Here is a 24,662-nt window from a genome sequence, read left to right on the forward strand (position 1 = left end):
TTGGAGTTTGAAACTGATCACGGGAGCCAGAGGATGCTCCACCAAAAATGATTAGCAATTACACACAGTCTGACATATATGAGTCTTAATAGACATTCAAGTAGGCTACAAAAATAACCTTTCAGCCAAAGAATGTGAGAGACATGACCGTTGCAGATGCCTCTTCACTGTCCTGGGGGCAGTTTGCATAAATAGTACTTCATAAATATGCATATATCTCAGATTTGTTATTTCTAGAATGAATACAAGCTATGTATTATTGAAAATATGAAGGGTTTTGATCAGTGCAGGAGCAGTTAATCCAACCTGGTTTCTTCTGAATGTATTTTTCAGACTAATGTTTAGAACAATGGGACGATAAGCAACTCAACCAGTCAGAACTCAGCCATGCCCTGATGAGTGCTGGTCACACACACAGTGCCTACCCAGCTATACAAGCCAGAACTAAACTGTGATGTTAGTTGACAGTTGTTGTGCATCACTATTAGCACAGAGTAATTCAATGTAACCTACCTACCTGTGCTTAGTGACATTTTGAATGTCTAGGGATATGACAAGGGCATAGATTTGAATCAGACTATGCAAAAATATCAAAGCAGAAGACTTTGAAAGAGTCCTCCCTGCCTCATTATAATATTTTTTCAGGGTCGTTTTTGTAGTCTGTGGATAGGGATGTGGGGTGCAGGGTTAGAAAAAAAAATAGGGAAGAGATTGGCGCCATGAAAGTTTTATACGATAACATCTATGTTTTAGAAAACTATCTCTGGAAGCTAGGCAGAGAAAGGATTGGAGAAAGAACTGACCAGAGATGAGGAAAATACTTTGGAGGTCATTACAATAGATGGTTGAGAGAGAATAAAAGACTGAACTACAGCAATGAAAATGGGATTTAAAAGGAATAACATGAAGAGCTGTATATAGATCTTTTTTTTGGTTTTTGGCTTTTGCTGGTGCCCTCAGCACATGCTTAGTACCTAGCAGGTAATCAGGCGCTTGCCTGGACCACCCACTTGATAAGGTTGCCAGAACCACTGGAGACCACTGTAAGCTGGGTCTGCAGGGGAACTGTCACTTCAGAACTTTCCCTACAGAGAGACTAGTAGGGGATGCGAAAGCAAGTTAGTTAAGGTCCCTCCCAGCTCCTCCTTTGGGAGCAAGGCATTTCCTGATGAGGGAATATAGTCCCTGCCAGACTGGGAACTTCTTGGGGACCGCAGCAATCTTTGCATTTCCTGCCTTAGCCCAGTGCAGAGCACACACTAGCTTTCAACAATAAAAAATCATAATAATTTTAAAATTACCACACTTTCCACTTAATCTATGAGATCACTTTATTTAAAAATTATTCCTATCTATAGCAGTATATCTTAAGAAGTAAGTAAATTAACTGTAGGAAATGGGAACATAAACCATACTAATCAAAACAAGCCTTGAAGGAACAAAACTGAAAATAGTATATGCAAATTAGATGAACCATTGGACTGAGAAATAACATAGTATGGAATGGGTAAACTGAAACCACCGTGGATTAATAATAAACTCTGTGAGGAGCAAAGATTTTTGTATGCTTACCGGTTATGCTGTAACCTCAGAGCCCAGAACAGTACCCAGCACATAGGAGACATTTAATGAACATTTGTTCAATGAACAAATGAACTGTCCTGGTTTAAAAGAAAGAAAGAAAGGAATATATTTAGTTTTTCTTCTATTAGAAGTTGATTCCAGTTTTTGTTTTTGTTTTTTTTTTTTTTGGTTGTTGTTCCAATTCTAGAGCTAAAGAAAACATCTCTCATGCAACTGTGTTTTTTTTTTAATGTAGAACACTGCCGAATAGTGATATTTTAATCGCATCAGGAACAGAGAACAGAATGCAAACTGTTCTTTCTCTCATGACAGAAGCCACGATTCTCTTGCCCTGTGGTTCTGCAATGCTAGAGAAGCTTGAGATAGAAAATCATGTGTAGATACCTGACATTTGGTTCTCTCCAGGGAAATAAACTTATTTAGTTAGTTTAATATTCCTTGGTGAACTATTACCGATTGGCTCTTTCACACAGATGTTTTTCTCTAGCTCTATGGGTATTTTCAGTGATGTGAAGAAAAATAAAATATTAAAGGAGAAAACACCACATTTGAATAATGGGAGAATTTTCAAGTAGCATATTCCTGCAACCGTCAAATATTATCTATGGCAACATACTTTTTCAGGTAGGAATTCATTCTGTTCATCATGCAGCATGTCCTCAAGTATTCAATCTTTTCTTAAACTAGCCCAGATAGAGTCTATTTCATTATTGAAGATTTTCATTCATTTTTTCATTTAACAGATTAAAATTAAGTATCTACTAAGTGCCAATGTTTCAGCTACACCCTTAGGGAGCTCATAGCTTCCTACAGTTCCCTACAAGAGATTTCATGAATTAAAATGCCCTTGTGTTTGGGGACTAGTTAAAGAATGTGAAGGGAAAGAAACATCTTTGAAGTGTTATTAATGTACCAGGCACATTTAGAGAGGCATCTCTAACCATCCTTTTTAAATAGCATCCACCCCATGCCTGCTTACTTTTTTTCATCCTGCTTTTTTTTTCTTCATCTACTAATCCCCACTTGACATTGTTCACTGCTCTATGCCCAGCTCTGAGAAGTAGCTGGCATAGAGTAGGTTTTTTTGTAGTTGTTGCATGAATGCACTTGAAAGGAAGCAACTCTTATTTTACAAATGAGACCAAGACTAATGACTTAAATGATTTGCTTACAATTGTGCAACCCTTAAATCACAAACTAGGGGTTTAAACCTTAGTGTAAAGGCAAAGCTCATGGTTCCTTCCATAATTGTGTCTCTAAATGCATATTTCTTTCCTGAGATATGAATCTGTCTTCTTTTGTTAAAACGCCATTATGTGAAAGACGCAGAGTTACAGAGATCTTGCCTTCAAGAGCCTGACAGTCTAGTTAGGAAGGAAAGAAATACGTGGGGATCCAACTAAAAGTAGGGCAGTGTCTGTGCTGGGAACGCACCGCAGAGACAGTAGGCAGGAGGGCGCGCTAGCCTGGGGCTGGGTCCTGGAGAGCACTTTAACTCGGCTGGCGTCTGTTGTCCCTGGAATATGAGGAAGTAGAGTAAGTAGATTCCTTCAGAGTAGCCAGCTTTCCTACAAGCCCTTTCTCTGAGTCCCTGTTCCCATTTAGATACCGGAGAAAAGTGGATTCTCCCTTTTTGAGAGGGAAGATAGAAAAAAAGCTCACTTTGAAGGGAGTTTGAAGAGTTTGTGGTCTAAGAAATAAAGAGGGGGAGAAAACCAATTGTAGGAACTGAGGTGGTTTTACCTGGAAAAGAGAAAAGGACGGGAGTGGAGAGTGGGGCGAGGACCTAACTTCAGAAAACCTCTTCATGGGAAAATCAGAAGTTCGTTGAAAGTCCTGACACTTACTTGGTAAACATCTGAAGCGACCTGAACTTGAAGGTCTCACTGTTGCCCTTCTCTGGAGGAGAGGGTTTAGATTTATTCTCTTGGGCACCAAACAGTGGAACCTAAAAAGCTCTGCCGGAAACTCGTTTCTACTCCACACCAAGAATCGCCTTTAAAACGAGCGGCACGGAGCTGCCTCAGGAAGAAAGTAGTCCCGCCGTCAGGTCGCTCCCGGGCCCCGCCTGGCGACCGACTCAGCCCCCGTCCCGGGTCGCCGGCTGGGGGCGGTGGCCGGGAGCCCAGGGGGCGCACGACAGACTTCGGCTGCGCATCCGGGGCTCCCCTGGGAGCTGCGCGGGGCGGCGCAGGCGTCCCGGGAGCTCGGTCCCTGGCTCCGGCTGGGTTGCGGCCGGCGGACCAGGGCGCAGCATGCTCGCCGCCGTCGGGCGCCTCCTGCGCCTCCGCCCGGGGCGCGTCCCCCGCTGCGCCCCGGGAGCGCCCCCAGAAGCCGCGCTGCGGCCCGTCACGTCTCTCCGGCCCCCCGGTCACCCCCCAGTACTCCGGCGGCGGGGCCCTCGGCGGCTCGGAGCCCCCGGGTTCCTGTGAGCAGGGACTGGGAACGGCCTGGGAGGGAGGGGTCCGCGGAGGGGCGGGCGAGGAGCCGGGGCTGGGGGACGGAGGCGTGAGCGTGCACTGGTCTCTGTGCCGTCGGTCTCTCGGTGCCTCCGTACATCCCTGTCGCTTTCGCAGCAGGGAAGGCCCATAGGGTCCCCTCCGAGCACAAGCCGTCGCAATTCGACAGGAAAATCCGGCTGTGGACCGGGCGTTTCACAACGATGGAGGAGATCCCGCCTCGGATTCCGTAAGTGTGGCCTGTGCCCGGCCCGGGTTGCGTGCGCCCGGCAGGGTCGGCGCCGGGCCTGGGGGGCTCGGGGTCCATCCACTTTCGGACCTCCGCGCACCCTGGAGCGGAGGCGGCCGCGGAGCCACACAGGTCTTCACAGTAATACCTACCACCTTAAGGAATTTACCCACGCCCCCCGAGTGCGGTTAAATGCCAAGCTCCATGATTGGGCTGTGGGAGCTAAGCTAAGCTTACAGAGAGGTTCTTGAAGTCGGGTGAAAATCCAGAAGTTCAGTGGGCACTTCCACCGTCGCTCGGATACCCGCCCCCAGGGAGCTCCGGGCCATGAGACAGTGGAGTATACTTAGGCCCAACGGAAGGCACCGTCCTTGCGTGCACCCGGGTGGCTGAGAGGGAGAGGGGCTCTGGCCTGGGAGGGGAGGCGGGGGGAGGGCGGCTCCCTGAAGCACCCAAGGAAGCATCATGGCTCGTAGGGTGGCTAGAGAGTCTCTGGGAAGAAGCCACATCCATGTGACCTCCTCTTCTGGGTGGGAGATGCCTGGTGTACGCGGTCCTGCAGCCCTCTGAGTACGGATTTTCTAGGACTGGGACCCACGGCGCATCAGCGTCGCCGGCCTCTTCATCCCAAACCCCAGGACAGAGATTCGCTTGATAAAACTTAAGCTGACAACTTCAACTCCAGGGTAAATAATATGTTAAAAAAAAAAAAAAAAAAGTAAATGTAACCTGTAAGAACCATCTTTCTACAGCTTCAGTTCACGCAAAGCCCAAAAATCTTCCCAGCACTTTACAAGGCAGTGGTTACAAGGGGAAGGAAGGAAGGAAAGGAAGGAAACTAAGGATAAAATCAATCTACTACTTTTTAAACTGATCTCAAAAAAAGGGGAGAGTAGAACTATAAAATCAAATAAGGATTTCAACTGTTCAAATATTATATTTATATGATGTAATCAATGCCTATTAGAATGGATAATGGAAACTGGGCCTACATCTTGTTCTGTGCATATTGCCTACACTTTTATTGATTGTGAATTTATTAGTTACCAAAAGCATCTCAAATAAATGGAAAACAAAATATGGTGGGAAATGTTCATTCAATAATGAATTCTCAAACATTTTTATTCCTTTCTTATATCAAATTATTTAATGAGGAATGGACATGGAATTTGAAATAACATGGAATTTGAATTCTGTTTTCAGCATTTATTCAACCACGAAGATGTTTTTTAATATTATAAAGCAAATTTCGTTTTCCTTGAGATTTATAGCCTCTAAACTAAAGACTTAGCCCAAAGAAGAAATTAGCCCCAGAAAAGCTTAAAAAGACCATCCTCAGTGTTTTTGGATTTTGAATTCTAGTGCTACACAACAGAGTAATCAAAAATGTAAAGAACCTGCATTATTGTAAATTAATGCTTGTCAAGAGAACCTAGATCCATTTTAGCATGGCTGTATATGTGAAGAGAACCATTTTACAGAAATAATTTAATTTCCCCAGGATCACAGTCAAAAGAAATATTATAGGGCTTCCCTGGTGGCACAGTGGTTAAGAATCCGCCTGCCAATGCAGGGGACATGGGTTCGAGCCCTGGTCTGAGAAGGTCCCACATGCCGCGAAGCAACTGGGCCCGTGCGCCACAACTACTGAGCCTGCGCTCTAGAGCCCGTGAGCCACAACTACTGAGCCTGTGTGCCACAACTACTGAATCCCGCGTGCCTGGAGCCCAGGCTCCGCAATGAGAGAAGCCACCGCAATGAGAAGCCCACGCATCGCAGCAAAGAGTAGCCCTGGATCACCACAACTAGAGAAAGCGTGCATGCAGCAATGAAGACCCAACACAGCCAAAATAAAATAAAATAAAATAAAAAGAAATATTATAAACAGAAGAATTTAACTTTGAGCAAGGTGCCTAGGAAAAGTATTGTAGTTTTGGGTTGAAAACATGAAAGTATTTGAATATTTTATTATTTTCTATAATTTTTTAAAAGCATTGCTATTTAGGAGAGCTATGTCTCCTAAGCTAAGTGTTAGATTTACAATATAAACAGCTTTCACTTTTATGCTTTTAATGGACATATAATTAAGTGACCTATAAACTTTGGACCATACACTAATGATATTTAATAATGACTGTACTTTTTCTTTTCTTTTCAGTGTTAAACTAATTTACACTAATGATATTTAATAATGACTGTACTTTTTCTTTTCTTTTCAGTGTTAAACTAATTTGGTATAGCGGTTCAAAACCAGATGGATGGGTAAAAAAGATCAGATCTTTCAGGTTCCATCTGGAACAAAAGTCAACAACAAGTATAATCTAATAATGTGCTAAAATTCACCTGTTTGCAACTACCTTAAAACTTACATTAATCTGCCTAAAATCTGAGGAAAGCAGGCTAGATATTGGTTTTCTGTGTTCTTTCAACTAGTGGAAAGTTAAAGAAAAAATTTTTCATTTTTAAGAAGAATTGCAAATTGTCTTCCTGGAATTCTTTTTTTATGTGACTACATTCTATTTAAACTTGACAAAGATAAAAAATACTGCTGAACACATTCTCAAAAGTCATTCTTTAATTATATGTATTTATAAACTGCCGCTTCATATTACTGCAAATTGTTAAAATTTATTTTATCATAAAGGCCTACAGGCATGATTACTTTTGTAACACTACTTTGCTAAAATCTGGACAACTTGCATATAACTTTATTAATAAATAAGACTATGCAGTATTCATGTAAGCATATAAAATTTCAGAATAATAATAAGAAAATGAAGGTGTGTTTGTCTTTTCTTCAACAAATTACTGTGATTTTGATCACTTCTTTTGAAAACTTCATGCAGAAGCCACGAAGGAAACACCCTTTCCCTAATAGACATTCTCACAAAATATATAATGTATAATAGCAGTATAATAAGAGTCATCCTCACAAAATGTATAATAGTCTCTTTAATGGAGTCAGGGTGGGAGGGGGCAAGAAGAGATTTGGAGGCTAGTGAAAAACCAAAATGATGAAAATAAGTTTTCAAAACCAACCTGTTCAAAACTGAAAACAAAGCCCACTTAATAACACAGGGGCCAAATGAACATGAGTCATAAACATACGTAGGCATTAATTCTTACTTTTATCCAAGTCAGTGAAACAAAAATGATGGAGAGTCAGGTCATAATCTCTAGTAGTTATATTTTGAACAGTTAGAAACTAAATATACTGCATTGTCATTTCATAGTGGCTAACATTATTTAGGACCTGAATAAATACCTGTTAACTTGAAATCGGTAAGATAATGGGCTAGCATTTGAAAATCTTTCACATCTGCCATTTGCATTCGGGGACATTTTTGGAATATTTACATAAAAAATCATTGTTTATTATGCCAGTCGGAAAATCATATTGCTTTAATATAATTAACAGAATACACATCTTGGTTTAGGCCAGAAATGATAGAAGCTGCAAGAAACAGAGCGCGAGTGAAAGCTTGTTACGTAATGATTGGACTCACAATCATCGCCTGCTTTGCAGTGATAGCGTCAGCCAAAAGGGTGAGTACCTCTGTAAAGTAAAGATAGACTTGTGAATTTTAAGAAGGATTATGAGCTTTGTTCTCCTTTGGGGGATTATTGCTGTTTTCTCAATGTAAGAACAATTTCATCTCAGACAGCTTGAGCCACCCGCATATATTTATCATACTGGAAACAGCATTGTTCATGGAAATTTGAGTCAACAAATTAACTATACGGACAGGAGGGACAGAAGTTTGTTTCCATTTATAAGATAAGCAAAAACAAAAATAACAGTTTATAACATGGTTAAAATCTGCACAGGAGGAACTTTGTTGTATGAAAGTTATCCAGACTACATCATTCCTTAAATCATGAACTCAGTTAGCTATTGCGTAGAATCATGAAATACTTAGAAGTGCAAAAGTTGGAAATGATGACCAAGGCGGGCTAGTTTGCCTGTATCCTGTGTAGAAGCCCTTTCCTTGTCATCTCCAATATGTAGTTTCTAGAGGAGAATTAAGAGCTAATTACTGTCTAATTTTGCTTCTTGCTTCCCCAAATTCTTTCATCTGCTGATCACTTTTTACCATGAAGATCAGCCCCACAAATATTGGGAGATATCTGATACATCTCTGTCAGTCATCTTTTCTCTATTCTTAATTTCTCCATCCCTAACAACTTTCCTCTATTTTGAGCTCTCCTCTGGACACACTCCAGTTTATCAGTGTCCCTCTTCATTGTGATACCTGCAACTGAGTCCCTTAGAGTGCGATTATAACTTCTTTGTTTTTGAACACTGCATTTTAGTAACACAGCCAGAGTTGGAAATAGATTTTGGCAGCCACATCACACAGAATAGTTTGCCTGGATCCATCTTCACTCTCTAGGCACATTTAGCCAATGACCATTCTGCCTAGTCCTATGATCCTGCTCTTCTTTACTTCTCAGGTTTTCAAGAGTATTTGAGCCCAATAATTCACACAGGGACTGGGTCTTCTGAGCTTACTGATGTTATATACATGTCTACTCATTTCTGTTGGCTCGGCAAAGAGCTTATGCTTTGAAATTATTCTCATCAAATGGAAAATTTCTTAAATGTTTGCTAGGCTGAACACTTAAACATAGAAATAAAGAAATTCAGTCATCTCTTGTTTGTAACCTATCCTAGATAAAATGACTGTCTACCCAGTTGGTGATTCTCTAGCTCCTAAATGATAGATTGGATTTTGATACTACCTGGACCCTCCGTGTTTCATACCATCTCCCCTTTGTTCCTTATGCTTCAGCCACACTAGTTCTTTTTTGTTTTTTAATGCGTCAGACCCTTTATTCTCTCTAGGCTTTCCCTCCTTCTCTTGACTTTACTGTAGCTGACTCATTCTCATTCTTCTCAGTGAGAGCTTCCGTGACCACCCCATCTGAAATGGCCTTGCTCAGGTACTCACTATTTTATTATCTTTCCAACTGCTCATGAGTAAGTCGTTATATACCAGCAATCCTGTTGACTCCACTTAAGACTATATGCACAATTGGACCACTCCTCACCATCTCTCTTGATATCACCCTGGTCTGAGATAACCACCATCTGTTGCCTAGTTTATTGCAGTATCCTTTAAATGGTCTCACTCTGTCTCTCTTGCCTCTCTCCAATTCACCTTTCATTATCAATCATTAATGCATGTACCCTAAATAAGATGGTGTCATATAGAGATGGAGAAATGGTTAGCAATTTGAGACGTATTTGGGGGTCAAAAGGATAGAATTTTGTGGTAAATTCAATGTGGGAAGAGGAGAGAAAAAGGAAGAATGACATCAAAAAGCCTGGGTTTTTGCTTTGAGCACCTAGATGGATGGTGCTGCCATTTGTTGAGGTGTCTAAGGCTGGGGAAAGAACTGATAGGCATGACAGGCAAAATATGTCAAGTCCTCTATTTTGGCTATACTGAATGTGAGATGCATATTAGACTCCCATCAGTATCTATTTTTATTTTTTCTGCTAAGGACTTTGTATGTTCTTCAGTCTGAGGACCTATAGCTTTCCTCACTTCTGAAAAAGTCTAAGCTGTTATCACTTCAAATATGGCCTCTTACCCCATTCTGACTATTATTCCTACAATGGAAACTACGAACCTGCAGCCTGCGAAAAGGAGACCCCCGAACACAGTAAGTTAGGCAAAATGAGAAGACAGAGAAATACACAGCAGATGAAGGAGCAAGGTAATAACCCACCAGAACAAACAAATGAACAGGAAATAGGCAGTCAACCTGAAAAAGAATAATGATAGTAAAGGTGATCCAAAATCTTGGAAATAGAATGGAGAAAATACAAGAAACGTTTAACAAGGACCTAGAAGAACTCAACAGCAAACAAACAATGATGAACAACACAATAAATGAAATTAAAAATTCTCTAGAGGGAATCAATAGCAGAATAACTGAGGCACAAGAACAGATAAGTGACCTGGAAGATAAAATACTGGAGATAACTACCACAGAGCAGAAAAAGAAAAAAGAATGAAAACAATTGAGGACAGTCTCAGAGACCTCTGGGACAACATTAAATGCACCAACATTCAAATTATAGGCATCCCAGAAGGAGAAGAGAAAAAGAAAGGGACTGAGAAAATATTTGAAGAGATTATAGTCAAAAACTTCCCTAATATGGGAAAGGAAATAGTCAATCAAGTCCAGGAAGCGCAGAGAGTCCCATACAGGATAAATCCAAGGAGAGACACACCAAGACACATATTAATCAAACTATCAAAAATTAAATACAAAGAAAAAATATTAAAAGCAGCAAGGGAAAAGCAACAGATAACATACAAGGGAATCCCCATAAGTTTAACAGCTGATCTTTCAGCAGAAACTGCAAGCCAAAAGGGAGTGGCAGGACATATTTAAAGTGATGAAAGGGGAAAACCTATAAGAAAGATTACTCTACCCAGCAAAGATCTCATTCAGATTTGATGGAGAAATTAAAACCTTTACAGACAAGCAAAAGCTAAGAGAATTCAGCACCACCAAACCAGCTTTACAACAAATGCTAAAGGAATATCTCAAGGCAGGAAACACAAGAGAAAAAAAAGACCTACAATAACAAACCCAAAACAATTAAGAAAATGGTAATAGGAACACACATATCGATAACTACCTTAAATGTAAATGGATTAAATGCTCCAACCAAAAGACATAGACTGGCTGAATGGATACAGAATCAAAACTCGTATATATGCTGTCTGCAAGAGACCCACTTCAGACCTAGGGGCACATACAGACTGAAAGTGAGGGTATGGAAGAAGATATTCCATGCAAATGGAAATCAAAAGAAAGCTGGAGTAGCAATTCTCATATCAGACAAAATAGACTTTAAAATAAAGACTATTACAAGAGACAAAGAAGGACACTACATAATGATCAAGGGATCAATCCAAGAAGAAGATATAACAATTGTAAATATTTATGCACCCAACATAGGAGCACCTCAATACATGAGGCAAACAGCCATAAAAAGGGAAATTAACAGTAACACAATAATAGTAGGGGACTTGAACCCCCCACTTTCATCAATGGACAGATCATCCAAAATGAAAATAAATAAGGAAACACAAGCTTTAAATGATACGTTAAACAAGATGGACTTAATTGATATTTATAGGACATTCCATCCAAAAACAACAGAATACACTTTCTTCTCAAGTGCTCATAGAACATTCTCCAGGATAGATCATATCTTGGGTCACAAATCAAGCCTTGGTAAATTTAAGAAAATTCAAATCGTATCAAGTACCTTTTCCTACCACAAGGCTATGAGACTAGATATCAATTACAGGAAAAAATCTGTAAAAAATACAAACACATGGAGGCTAAACAATATGGTACTAAATAACCAAGAGATCACTGATGAAATCAAAGAGGAAATCAAAAAATACCTAGAAACAAATGACAATGAAAACACGACAACCCAAAACCTATGAGATGCAGCAAAAGCAGTTCTGAGAAGGAAGTTTATAGCAATGCAATCCTACCCCAAGAAACAAGAAACATCTCAAACAACCTAACCTTACACTTAAAGCAATTAGAGAAAGAAGACAAAAAACCCCCAAAGTTAGCAGAAGGAAAGAAATCATAAGGATCAGATCAGAAATAAATGAAAAAGAAATGAAGGAAACAACAGTTAAGATCAATAAAACTAAAAGCTGGTTCTTTGAGAAGATAAACAAAATTGATAAACCATTAGCCAGACTCATCAAAAAAAAAAGGGGGAGAAGACTCAAATCAATAGAATTAGAAATGAAAAAGGAGAAGTAACAACTGACACTGCAGAGATACAAAGGATCATGAGAGATTACTACAAGCAACTACATGCCAATAAAATGGACAACCTGGAAGAAATGGACAAATTCTTAGAAAAGCACAACCTTCCAAGACTGAACCAGGAAGAAATAGAAAATATAAACAAACCAATCACAAGCACTGAAATTGAGACTGTGATTAAAAATCTTCCAACAGGGCTTCCCTGGTGGTGCAGTGGTTGAGAATCTGCCTGCTAATGCAGAGGACACGGGTTCAAGCCCTGGTCTGGGAAGATCCCACATGCCACGGAGCAACTAGGCCCGTGAGCCACAACTACTGAGCCTGCATGTCTGGAGCCTGTGCTCCGCAACGAGAGGCCGCGACAGTGAGAGGCCTGCGCACCACGATGAAGAGTGGCCCCCACTTGCCACAACTAGAGAAAGCCCTCGCACAGAAACGAAGACCCAACACAGCCAAAAATAAAAAAAAATAAAAAAAATAAATCTTCCAACAAACAAAAGCCCAGGACCAGATGGCTTCACAGGCAAATTCTATCAAACATTTAGAGAAGAGCTAACACCTATCCTTCTCAAACTCTTCCAAAATATAGCAGAGGGAGGAACACTCCCAAACTCATTCTACGAGGCCACCATCACTGTGATACCAAAACCAGACAAAGATGTCACAAAAAAAGAAAACTACAGGCCAATATCACTGATGAGCATAGTTGCAAAAATCCTCAACAAAATACTAGCAAACGGAATCCAACAATGCATTAAAAGGATCATACACCATGGTCAAGTGGGGTTTATCCCAGGAATGCAAGGATTCTGCAATATACACAAATCAATCAATGTGATACACCATAGTAACAAACTGAAGGAGAAAAACCATATGATCATCTCAATAGATGCAGAAAAAGCTTTTGACAAAATTCAACACCGATTTATGATAAAAACCCTCCAGAATGTAGGCATAGAGGGAACTTACCTCAACATAATAAAGGCTATATAAGACAAACCCACAGCCAGCATCGTTCTCAATGGTGAAAAACTGAAACCATTTCCACTAAGATCAGAAACAAGACAAGGTTGCCCATTCTCACCTCTATTATTCAACATAGTTTTGGAATTTTTAGCCACAGCAATCAGAGAAGAAAGAGAAATAAAAGGAATCCAAATCAGAAAAGAAGAAATAAAACTGTCATTGTTTGCAGATGACATGATACTATACATAGAGAATCCTAAAGATGCTACCAGAAAACTACTAGGGGTAATCAATGAGTCTGGTAAAGTAGCAGGATACAAAATTAATGCACAGAAATCTCTCGAATTCCTATACACTAATGATGAAAAATCTGAAAGTGAAATTAAGGTAACACTCCCATTTACCACTGCAACAAAAAGAATAAAATACCTAGGAATAAACCTACCTAAGGAGACAAAAGACCTGTATGCAGAAAACTAGAAAACACTGATGAAAGAAATTAGAGATGATACAAACAGATGGAGAGATATACCATGTTCTTGGGTTGGAAGAATCAACATTGTGAAAATGACTATACTACCCAAAGCAATCTACAGATTCAATGCAATCCCTGTCAAACTACCAATGGCGTTTTTCACAGAAGTAGAACAAAAAATTTCACCATTTGTATGGAAACACAAAAGACCCCAAATAGCCAAAACAACCTTGAGAAAGAAAAACAGAGCTGGAGGAATCATGGTCCCTGACTTCAGACTATACTACAAAAGCTACAGTAATCAAGACAGTATGGTACTGGCACAAAAACAGTAAGATTATCCCAGAGATAAACCCACGCACCTATGGTCACCTTATCTTTGATAAAGGAGACTAGAATATACAATGGAGAAAAGACAGTCTCTTCAATAAGTGGTGCTGGAAAAACTGGACAGCTACATGTAAAAGAATGAAATTAGAACGCTGCCTAACACCATACACAGAAATAAACTCAAAATGGATTAAAGACCTAAATGTAGGGCCAGACACTGTAAAACTCTTAGAGGAAAACATAGGCAGAACACTCTATGACATCAATCACAGCAAGATCCTTTTTGACCCACCCCCTATAGAAATGGAAATTAAAACAAAAATAAACAAATGGGACCTAATGAAACTTAAAAGCTTTTGCACAGCAAAGGAAACCATAAACAAGATGAAAAGACAACCCTCAGAATGGGAGAAAATATTTGCAAACAAAGCAACTGACAAAGGATTAATCTCCAAAATTTACAAGCAGCTCATGCAGTTCAATATCAAAAAAACAAGCAACCCAATCCAAAAATGGGCAGAAGACCTAAATAGACATTCCTCCAAAGAAGATACACAGATTGCCAACAAACACATGAAAGGATGCTCAACATCACTAATCATTAGAGAAATGCAAATCAAAACTACATTGAGGTATCACCTCACACTGGTCAGAATGGCCATCATCAAAAAATCTAGAAACAATAAATGCTGGAAAGGGTGTGGAGAAAAGAGAACCCTCTTGCATGGTTGGCGGGAATGTAAATTGTTACAGCCACTATGGAGAACAGTATGGAGGTTCCTTAAAAAACTAAAAATAGAACTACCATACGACCCAGCAATCCCACTACTGGGCATATACCCTGAGAAAACCATAATTCAAAGAGTCATGTACCACAATGTTCATTGCGGCTCTATATACAATAGCCAGGTCATGGAAGCAACCTAAGTGTCCATTGACAGATGAATGGATAAAGAAGATGTAGCACATATATACAATGGAATATTACTCAGCCATAAAAAGAAATGAAACTGAGTTATTTGTAGTGAGGTGGCTGGACCTAGAGAATGTCATACAGAGTAAAGTAAGTCAGAAAGAGAAAAACAAATACCATATGCTAACACATATATATGGAATCTAAAATAAAAAAAAATGGTACTGATGAACCTAGTTGTAGGACAGAAATAAAGACGCAGACGTAGAGAATGGACTTGAGGACACGGGGAGGGGGAAGGGTAAGCTGGAACAAAGTGAGAGAGTGGCATGGACATATATACACTACCAAATGTAAAATAGATAGCTAGTGGGAATCAGCCGCATAGCACAGGGAGATCAGCTCGGTGCTTTGTGAACACCTAGAGGGGTGGGATAGGGAGGGTGGGAGGGAGACGCAAGAGGGAGGAGATATGGGGATACATGTATGTATATGTATAGCTGATTCACTTTGTTATACAGCAGCAACTAACACAACATTGTAAAGCAATTATACTCCAATAAAGATGTTTAAAAAAATGAGCTCATAATCCTCTAAAATATAGCCACTTATTAGTTGTATGATTGTGGGTGAGTCATTTATCCCCCTTGGTATCTCAGTATCCTGATGTGGAAAAAAAAAAAAAAAAGAATGTATTTTGGAAGTTCTAATTCTGTCCTCCATGTCTCTTAACTTCTCTTTTCTATTTTTTCACCTTTATCTCTGTGCTGCATTTAGATTTTTTCCTCAGGTCTATTTTCTAGCTAGCGTTCTTTCCTCCTGATCATAATGCTAATTATCTTTTCTTTTCACAGGTAAATTTTTCCCCAGATAAATGCCTAGTTTCCTTGCCAGTTCCTCGGGCTGGTGAGAGGAGTTTTAGTCATTTCACAGAAATACCTCAGCTCTGTGCCCAAGATCCAAATCCTGAACACGTCTGTTGGTGTAGATATTCCATTCCCAGCCCACAGCTGTTAAAGCCAATATTTTCCCCTAATGTCCCCGTTTGAAGCCATTTCCTTCTATCATGGCTTCAGTCCTTCTCATTCCCCAGCAATTCATGCCTTTTTCGTTCTTTCCATGTCTGGTACCTGAGGATTTCCCTTTCTTGAATCTGAGCTTCATTAAGTATTTGAAAATATATTTGTTAACTCTTTATCCAACAAATATATCTATGTGTGCCAAGAGAGGGTGAGAGCAGATTTTTGATATGAGCTGTCCTGTTGACTGGAACTCTAGCAACTGAAGTAAATTTTTTTTCTGTACCAAAGGATCATTTTTCTCAAATGCTATGTGTGATAGATGCTTTAAGTTACTTTTCTCCTTTTCATAGAGTCTTTCCTATGTTTCTCTATCTAAAACACAAATTCTTCCAGAGCGTAAAAATGCTTTGCTTTTTATTTGTTTGCTTGTTTCTGCAGGCTGCAGAACGACACGAATCTTTAACAAGTTGGAACCTGGCAAAGAAGGCAAAGTGGCGTGAAGAAGCTGCGTTGGCTGCACAGGGCAAGGCTAAATGATAGTCTAACTGACAAAGTGATCATCAGGACATCATCACTGTTATCAGCAACAATAACAGATAGGTAAAAGAGACTATTTAACAAAATACTTGCCAAGGTTTTATTTTGGTAACAAGAACCACAAAGTCTTTTATATTTCTACTTTTTAGTAAACTTTTGTTGAAGTATAACATACATTCAGGGAGTGCACAAAAGTGTATACAGCTTGATAGATTTTTTACATAGTGAACACACTTGTATAACCACTGCTCAGGTCGAGATGTAGAACATCACCAAGAGTGCCTCAGAAGCCTCCTTTCGGCCCTCTGTCAGTCATTACCCTCCACAGATAACCATCGTTGTGAGTTTTATCACCATAGATTATTTTTGCCTGTATTCAGACTTCATATAAATAGAATTACACAATATACACTTGTGAGTGTGAATTCTTATACTCAGCATTATATTGTGAGATTCATCCACAGATTGTAGCATGTGTTCGTTCATTTTTATTGTGTTATAGTATTCCATTGTATGAATATGCTGCAGTTTATCTGAATATTTGGTCCAGTTTTTGGCCACTAAAGATAATGCTAAAATGAGCATTCTGTGCATGTCATTAAAACATTGTTGAATTAAATCACTAAGGGCTCTTTAAAACCTAAACTAATTTTCAACCAAAGTTCTACTGTATTTGGTGATTGGTTAGTCCCTCTGGGTATTCTTTTCATAGTTTGCAACTAGATGAAACAGGTTTAAAAAGTCTTATAAACTGAGAAGTATGAATTTCAAAACCTATTTTAAAATGATAAAAGTACTAAAACAGTAATTGTAAAAGCAATTTAAAAAAGACAAAAACATTAGAGAAATAAAAATGGTATGAGTCAATGGTCTTCAAACTTGAGTAAGCCCTAAAACAGCTTTAAAAACTATATATCTCCTCACACATTTTAATTTGGCATCTATAATTTTAAAATCATAAATGTATTTAGTTGAAATGATATAATTTCCATTTTATTGTGTATTAAATGTACTTTAAATATATTTTCCATCATAACCCTGAAGCTACCTAGTTAGCTCATTCAATTTATGGAGGATGTCCGCTTTGTAATTTTCAGGACAAAGCCAGTCCTCATTGTCAAACTAATAAGTCAAATCAAACCTAGACTAACTTTCTGTTAGAAAAAGTCTCACTTTGATTTGAAAATGACAGTGATACCCATCCCTCTGACAATAATCTCACTTCTGAGTTCAATTCTAAGGTAGATAGAGAAGGCAGGAAGCATTGTTATGAGTCCACCCCCTGGATGAACCAAGGCATTGGCTGCTGTAGCATTTTGCACAGGGGCTGTCTTTGCCCTTGTGGGACTCCTCTTCAGGAGCTGTGTGTTCTGAATTACCCATCTGTCATGCAGAAGGCTTTTACACCACGGAGTAAAGCACGAATAAGAATCAAGAATGGAAGAGAAGTATTGATATTTTGGGGGGCACAACAGTACAAAGTTGATGATGAGAAGATGTGAGAACCAGCAGACCACAGTCTATTCTCAGACAGGTCAATTTTAGGATAGAGTATATATAAAGTTTAAAGATCTAGAAATCAATTTTCTTAAGAATATCTTATTCTGTATACTTCCTTGAAAGTCTTTGACACTCTGCTTGAAGATTCCTGGGATATTCTAAATATTATAGAAAACCTCAAAGAAAATGTTTATAAGGATAGATGTGATGATTTCCCTTTCTGGTTAGATGGAAGACTAGATTTCCAGAGAAGTCATCCAGCATTGAACTAAAAATCCTGGTTAAAATATTTTTTAAAACATCTTTTAAAACACTTGACTGAACTGTTGGGAAAAGAAGGAAGATCCTTGCTATAGACAGTAAGAAAGTAAAAATCCAAAGAGTTAAGCCTGTCTTATGCTGCTGCTTGCCATGGGGGCATCTAGATATCCTAGGTGATCATATGCTAGGGAGAATAAACAAAAACATGAGGCTTGGTAAAGCTGAGAGGATGGACATCCACATGAAGCCAGAATCCCAGAAAGTTTATATTGTCAGAGGGTTGAACTGGGATTTGGTGGTAATGGTGGGGTGCCTGTATCAGTCAGAGTTCTGACTGATTTCTATCTATATCTATTTCTATCTATATCTATATCTGTATCTAAAGCCAGTACAAGAGTTTATCTATGTCTATATAAATAGATTTATCTATATATTTATCTATATATATATATTTATTTATTAACGTTTTATTTATTTATTTAAAGGGATTGGCTTACATGACTGTGGGAGCTGGCAAATCAGAAATGTGTAGGGCAGGCCAGCAGGCTGGGAACCCTCTGGCAGGAGCTGAAACTATAGTCCAAAGGCAGAATTTTTGTCTTCCTCAGGAAACCTTGGCTTTGCTCTGCTGGTCTTTCAAATGATTGGATAAGGCCACTCAGATTATCAAAGGTATCTCCTTTTCTTAAAGTCAACTGACTGAAAGTATTAATCCCACCTACAGAATACCTTCACAGCAACATTTAGATTAGTGTTTAATTGGGTAACTGTGTACTATAGCCTAGTCAGACTGACACAAAAACCAACAGAGTGCGGGGTTGCGTAAGAAACTCACCTATTTATCCTCTTTAGATTTAAATGAAAAGTAGAAAACAATCCTTGAAGAATTCCTAACCACAAGTTTGTTACCATGTGTATTTGGGGCTAGAATTTATGCCGTCTGTGTTAGCTGCAGCCCCCAATAAATCTATACCAATTATTTGGTTAAAAGTATTAACAGCAGAACTTGGGTGATGGAAGTGCTCTGAAACTGGATTGTAGCAATGAACTACTGTGTGAATTTATGAAAACTCAAACTGTACACTTAAAATGGGTGGATTTTATGATATATAAACTACACCACAATAAAGCTGCTTTAAAAAAAAGTGAGGGGCTTCCCTGGTGGCGCAGTGGTTGAGAATCTGTCTGCCAATGCAGGGGACACGGGTTCGAGCCCTGGTCTGGGAAGATCCCACATGCCGCGGAGCAACTGGGCCCGTGAGCCACAAATACTGAGCCTGCGCGTCTGGAGCCTGTGCTCCGCAACAAGAGAGGCCGCGATAGTGAGAGGCCTGCGCACCGCGATGAAGAGTGGCCCCAGCTCGCCGCAACTAGAGAAAGCCCTCGCACAGAAACGAAGACCCAACACAGCCAAAGATAAAATAAATAAATAAATAAATAAATAAATAAAATTAAAAAAAAAAAAAAGTGAGCTGAATAACATACCGTTTCCAAGGTGGTGAGAAGGAGGTACTCACATATGCTGCTGTTTGGAATGAAAGACAGTACAACCCTTATGGATGGAAATTTGACAATACCTAGCAAAATTGTATATGTATTTATTGAGCCAGAAATTTACAGTGATATTCATTGCCACACTATTTACAATGGCAAAAGACTGAAAACAATTTAAATGTCCATCAATGGGGGATTAATTGAATAAATGGCAGACAAAATAAACTTTAAGATAAGATGAATTACTAGAGATAAAGAGGGTTACAAGATATTGGTAAAAGATTCATCAAAAGATATCATTCTCTTGGTACAATGGCATCCAATGGTGAGATTGGCCTGTCCACCCTCAACAGCAATCTGGCAAATTTAGGGGCTGAGAGCCCCTGGATGCTGGACTCCAAGGCTGGTTCTCTACCCTTGGATATATTTTGTCCCCAACATCACCTTTGGTCACCCTGCTGTAGAAAGCCTCCACGAGCAGTTAGGTTTGGATATGCACATGATAGTGTCTCGGCTAGACCAGTGGATAAAGTGAATGGCTGTAGCAAGAACCAATCAATATTTAATCTGGAGGTTACTGAGAATCCAGGGCTTTGATTAAAGACATGTGAGGACGAGATGAAATTGACCTTGCCATCAAACTAAGCATGTGAGCATTTGGCACCATGGGCTAATCAGATAGAGAAAGCTTTGGTTATGACAGTGGAACCTGGGTTTGGAAGGCAGAAATCCATGGAAGATATGATGCCAAAGATTCACTGATTGACGGTGGAGTGGGTACTAACACTGTCCATAACTGTACAGAGTCAGGAGGTAACATGATTGTGTCTGGCAATGAGGAGTGAAGACGTATCTGTGACAACGCGTTTAAAAATGTTTGCTCAGTGTCTACTCAGAAACGTTCTCTTGATCAGTGAAACCTCAAAAGCCGAGTGTTTCTTCTCATGAAATCTTTTAACTGGAAAGCAAGAATGTTGACTACCAAATTATATTGGGATTGAGGCAATGCTGCTTTTCTGGGCAGTTATTCATTCCAGTGCCTAAAATCTATTTGTTCTGAGAGGTTAGAAATTGATGTATTTAACTACATTTTTAGAGATGAAATTTAAAGATTAGTGTGATGAATATTTTGCTTTTACTTGGTGACTTCATTTTTATGAAGTGTGAATATATGGCTTTATTATTAAGATTACTGAAAAGTATGTTTTAATGACTAAGGAAGGCATATTAGTTACTATTAGAAAATTATTTTTCCTGCTTTTCTAAAAAGACTTGTGTCTCACACGTCTTCTAAAAGCAAAGGAAGTTGTTATGTTTTTCCTGTTTGGGGTCATTTGTGATTTGTCTATATGCTTGATAATGATTAGAATGGAATATATGAAAAGTTAAGCTTGGATCTAGCTGGGATAGATACCATATTTTTCTTATGTCTAGAACATCTATTTTTCACTTTCATCTTACAGTTGATGCATCAAAACTATTTTAAAATGTATGAAATACAGGGTATTTCAGGTGGTCTGTGGTCTATTCTAAAATGTGAGCATAGGTTTCACCTGTCAATTTTGCTGGTGGGATAGATTATTCAGTGATTTTTTCCCCCTTTCTTGAACACATCTAACATCCTTGAGGACATTGTTGCCTTAGTTTACAAAGGAAAAAGTAGTCTCTCTTTGGAAGTAATATCCAGAATCCTGACTCTGCCTTTTCCAGCTGTTTGACCTTAGCAAATCACTCAATCTCTGAGCTTCTAATATTTCATTTATAAACTCAATGTAATTATAACAACTTTGTAGGGTTGTGTTGAGGATTAAAAGAGGTAACATTATATATGTAAAGCACCCAGCACTACTCCTAGAACTTAATAGATGCTCAATACAAAGTAGCTATTATATAAATTTATGTTTTGTAGATACAGAGTACTTCGATATAATTTCATTAAGTCTGTAAATCATTCTAATGAGTGTTGGGACAGGTATTTTTGACCCTATTTTAAAAATGAAGGAATTAAAATTCAGCAATAGGCTGATACCCTGGAAAGGATCCAGGGGACATAGGATTTCCGGTCTGTACTCCTTACAAATGGGGCCTTGGAAGGTGGGTCAGGTAAAGCAAGATGCTTTTATCTAACATTTTCTTATTTCCAGTCTAACTTTATCATGTAGCAGGCCAGATAGCTGAGAATATTCTGGAACTATAGATTTTCGCCCCAGGGATATGCATTTTATTATTCCATGAAAGACCAGGTAGGCTATTAGATGACAGAGTTAATTCATAAACTAAAAGTTTTATGTGTTCTCCAAATTACACTTGGACAACAAATATGTATTTACCCCTTCATTCTTATAATTACTCTTGCTACATAATAAATATGGCAAGAAATAACAGAGCCAGTGTCTCTAAACTTCTCAAGGTTACTATGAATTTTGAGAAATAAGGTTTGAAAAATAAGAATGTTAGCACTTAAGTATCAATATATAATAGAGTCTGTTTTTTTCCCTCTAACAGTATAAGATAAAATTTTGTCTCTTAATATTTGTTTTTATTTTGGCCTAGGAAAGGGTTGTGTCATGAACAAGTGGCATTTTACCCAAATCAGACAACACAAGGAATATAAAAACAGCTGTAATTTTAAAATTTACATACTAGATTATAATATCAGACATGACGGAAAGATTTGAGTTTGTTTGTCTGGACAACTTGGGCTTGACCAGCTTTTGTTTTCTTTTTCTTTAAAAATAAATGTACAGTGAAAGTACAATAGTGCTTGCTTCAACAGCATGTATACTAAATTGGAATGATATGGAGATTATGGCCCCGGCACAAGGATGACATGCAGATTCCTGAAGCGTTCCATATTTTTTCATCACAAGGAAAAAACCAATTTTTTTCTTTTTTGGGGGATATCTATTTGAGATGATGGATATTAATTAAACTTACTGTGGTAATCATTTCACAATAATTGGAAGTCAAATAATTACACTGTACACCTTAAACTTAAAACCACAAGTGACTAACACTTGTTTGTGGGTGAAAAGTTAGTTACTCCTGTGGTTCAAGAAGGAAAGAAAAATACTTACCTTGCCTGTCTCATGAACAGCATAAAAGATTAATACATGAAGTATATGTTCTTATTCTGAAATTGTGGCTGCAGGAAGTAGGGGATTAAGAACAGGGCTTTTTTGTTGTTACGAATCCTGTTTTCCCTTAAGTTACGTCATTTTATTAACCAACCTATTCTCTTTCACTTATTTTTTTTAACATTAGTAAATCCTAGATCAAAGGTTTCATACTCTTCCATTCCATCTGCTGTCTGCCTCTTTGGATGGTGGTCATACTCTGGTGTACTGGTACAGAAGATTTCATTATGTAAAGCCATGCCTGACCTTTTGATCTGACCAAGTTTTTCATCTTGACATAACACTGCTGTATCTTCAGCCTTCAGGAGGGAAGTCCGTTGTTCCCACCACAAACACTGAAAGGGAAAATATTTTCAATTAAGTTTCAACTAGTTCGTTTTATTTAAATTCACTTATCATGTAATCTGAAAATATCAGTTTTGTAATAACTATTGTTCTATTCTTTTAGCACATAAATGTACAGATTCTCATTTGAACCTGAAAAAATGATATAGTAATTCTAAATCTGTATGCACAAAATAACGTAGCATGTAAATACAGCCAGAACTCCAAGGAAAAAAATGAATAAACCCACTATCATCTTGGGAAATTTTAACATACCTCTCTTGGAAACTGACAAATTAAGCTGAATAGTAAAGATATAAATTATGTGAATCAATTAATAAAACAAATTCTTTTCTAGCATGCATGCAACATTTCACTAAAACTGAGCACATACTAGGTCATGAAGCACATTTCATCAACTTTTAAACGACATGTAATCACATCACAACTTAGAAATTAAGGGCATGTTTTTAAAGTTTGAAGATTTAAAGACACATTTCTAAATGACTCTTTGGTCAAAGAGTAAATCATAATGGGAGTTTTAAAATGCTTAGAGCTGAATGATAAGAAAAAGCTATATATTAAAGCTTGTGGAATGCAGCTGAAGTGGTACTTCAAAGTAAATTGTTAGCCTCACAAAACACTTTTCTTAGAAAAGAAAGGCTGAGTTGCTGAAACTCAGCCTCTGTTCACCGGTGCCGAATAGAAACGCGGAGACAGAGTTTTGGGTGAAGTAGAAATGAGTAGCTTTTATTGCTTTGCCAGGCAAAGGGGGCCACAACAGGCTAATGCCCTCAAGACTGTGTGTCCCCCCCTGGAGGGGGTAGTGAGTTTTATAGTGTTCAAGGAGCAGGGTGTGATCAGCTTGTGGACATTCTTCTGACTGGTTGGTGGTGAGGTAATTGGGAGTCAGCATCATGACCCTTCTGGTTCCAACCGGTCTGGTCTGGAGTCTACATGCTTGTGGGCAGCAGACAGTTAACTTCTTCCACCTGGTGGGGGATTCAGTATCTGCAAAACAGCTCAAAGGACAGGGCTCAGAATATTATCTACAGCCCTTGGGGAAGAACTAAAGGTCCTTGACTCTGTTTAATGGCTAAAGTATTATTATTTTGTCTTGCTTGACTGTTTTCCTTTCTTTCTGCATTTTCTCACTTCTCTGATTGATTTTATTCTTTGACTAAATTCTTTCTACAGACAAAAGGCAGGCAGAGGACATGGATGGGGTCTGTCCTGGGAAGGTCTCATAGCATCCTGCTCGGTTACATTAGGAGCAGAAACTAATGAGGTAAATACAAACATAGAATTTAGAGGATCACTATAACCTAATTTGGCAAATGTCATCAAGATAAAAGAAAAAAGGTACAAGAAAACAAAATTATAAATGATAAAAGGGATGAAAGCCAAAAGAACATTATAAATTGGTATGTCATCTTTCCCTCTGGGCAAAATGGAATAATAGGGACAAGAGTCACTCTCCTGCCACAAACAAGTAAAAAATCAGACAGAAATATGAAATGACAGTTTCCAGACACTGGACATCAGGCACTCAAGGACAGTGATCTGTAAAATAGAGGAAATAAGTTAGTTGGGCCCTATGATTGCTCCAC

The 24,662-nt window shown here is 38.8% G+C and overlaps 1 protein-coding gene and 2 pseudogenes across 1 annotated transcript; all 3 read left to right on the plus strand.

Annotated features, from left to right (window-relative positions):
* Positions 1-3,839: 3,839 nt before the first annotated feature.
* On the plus strand, positions 3,840-16,474 carry FAM162B (family with sequence similarity 162 member B). Its single transcript, XM_061207517.1, is given in 5 exon segments — positions 3,840-3,959; positions 3,961-4,012; positions 4,161-4,272; positions 7,710-7,818; positions 16,238-16,474. Coding segments are annotated over 5 exon segments (492 nt in total). The 3' UTR covers positions 16,337-16,474.
* A 3,429-nt stretch (positions 16,475-19,903) lies between these two features.
* Positions 19,904-20,436, plus strand: LOC133102218 (ribulose-phosphate 3-epimerase-like; annotated as a pseudogene).
* A 1,915-nt stretch (positions 20,437-22,351) lies between these two features.
* On the plus strand, positions 22,352-22,451 carry LOC133102715 (U6 spliceosomal RNA; annotated as a pseudogene).
* Positions 22,452-24,662: the final 2,211 nt, after the last annotated feature.

Source organism: Eubalaena glacialis, chromosome 12 (genome assembly GCF_028564815.1).
Source record: "Eubalaena glacialis isolate mEubGla1 chromosome 12, mEubGla1.1.hap2.+ XY, whole genome shotgun sequence".
NCBI lineage: Eukaryota > Metazoa > Chordata > Mammalia > Artiodactyla > Balaenidae > Eubalaena > Eubalaena glacialis.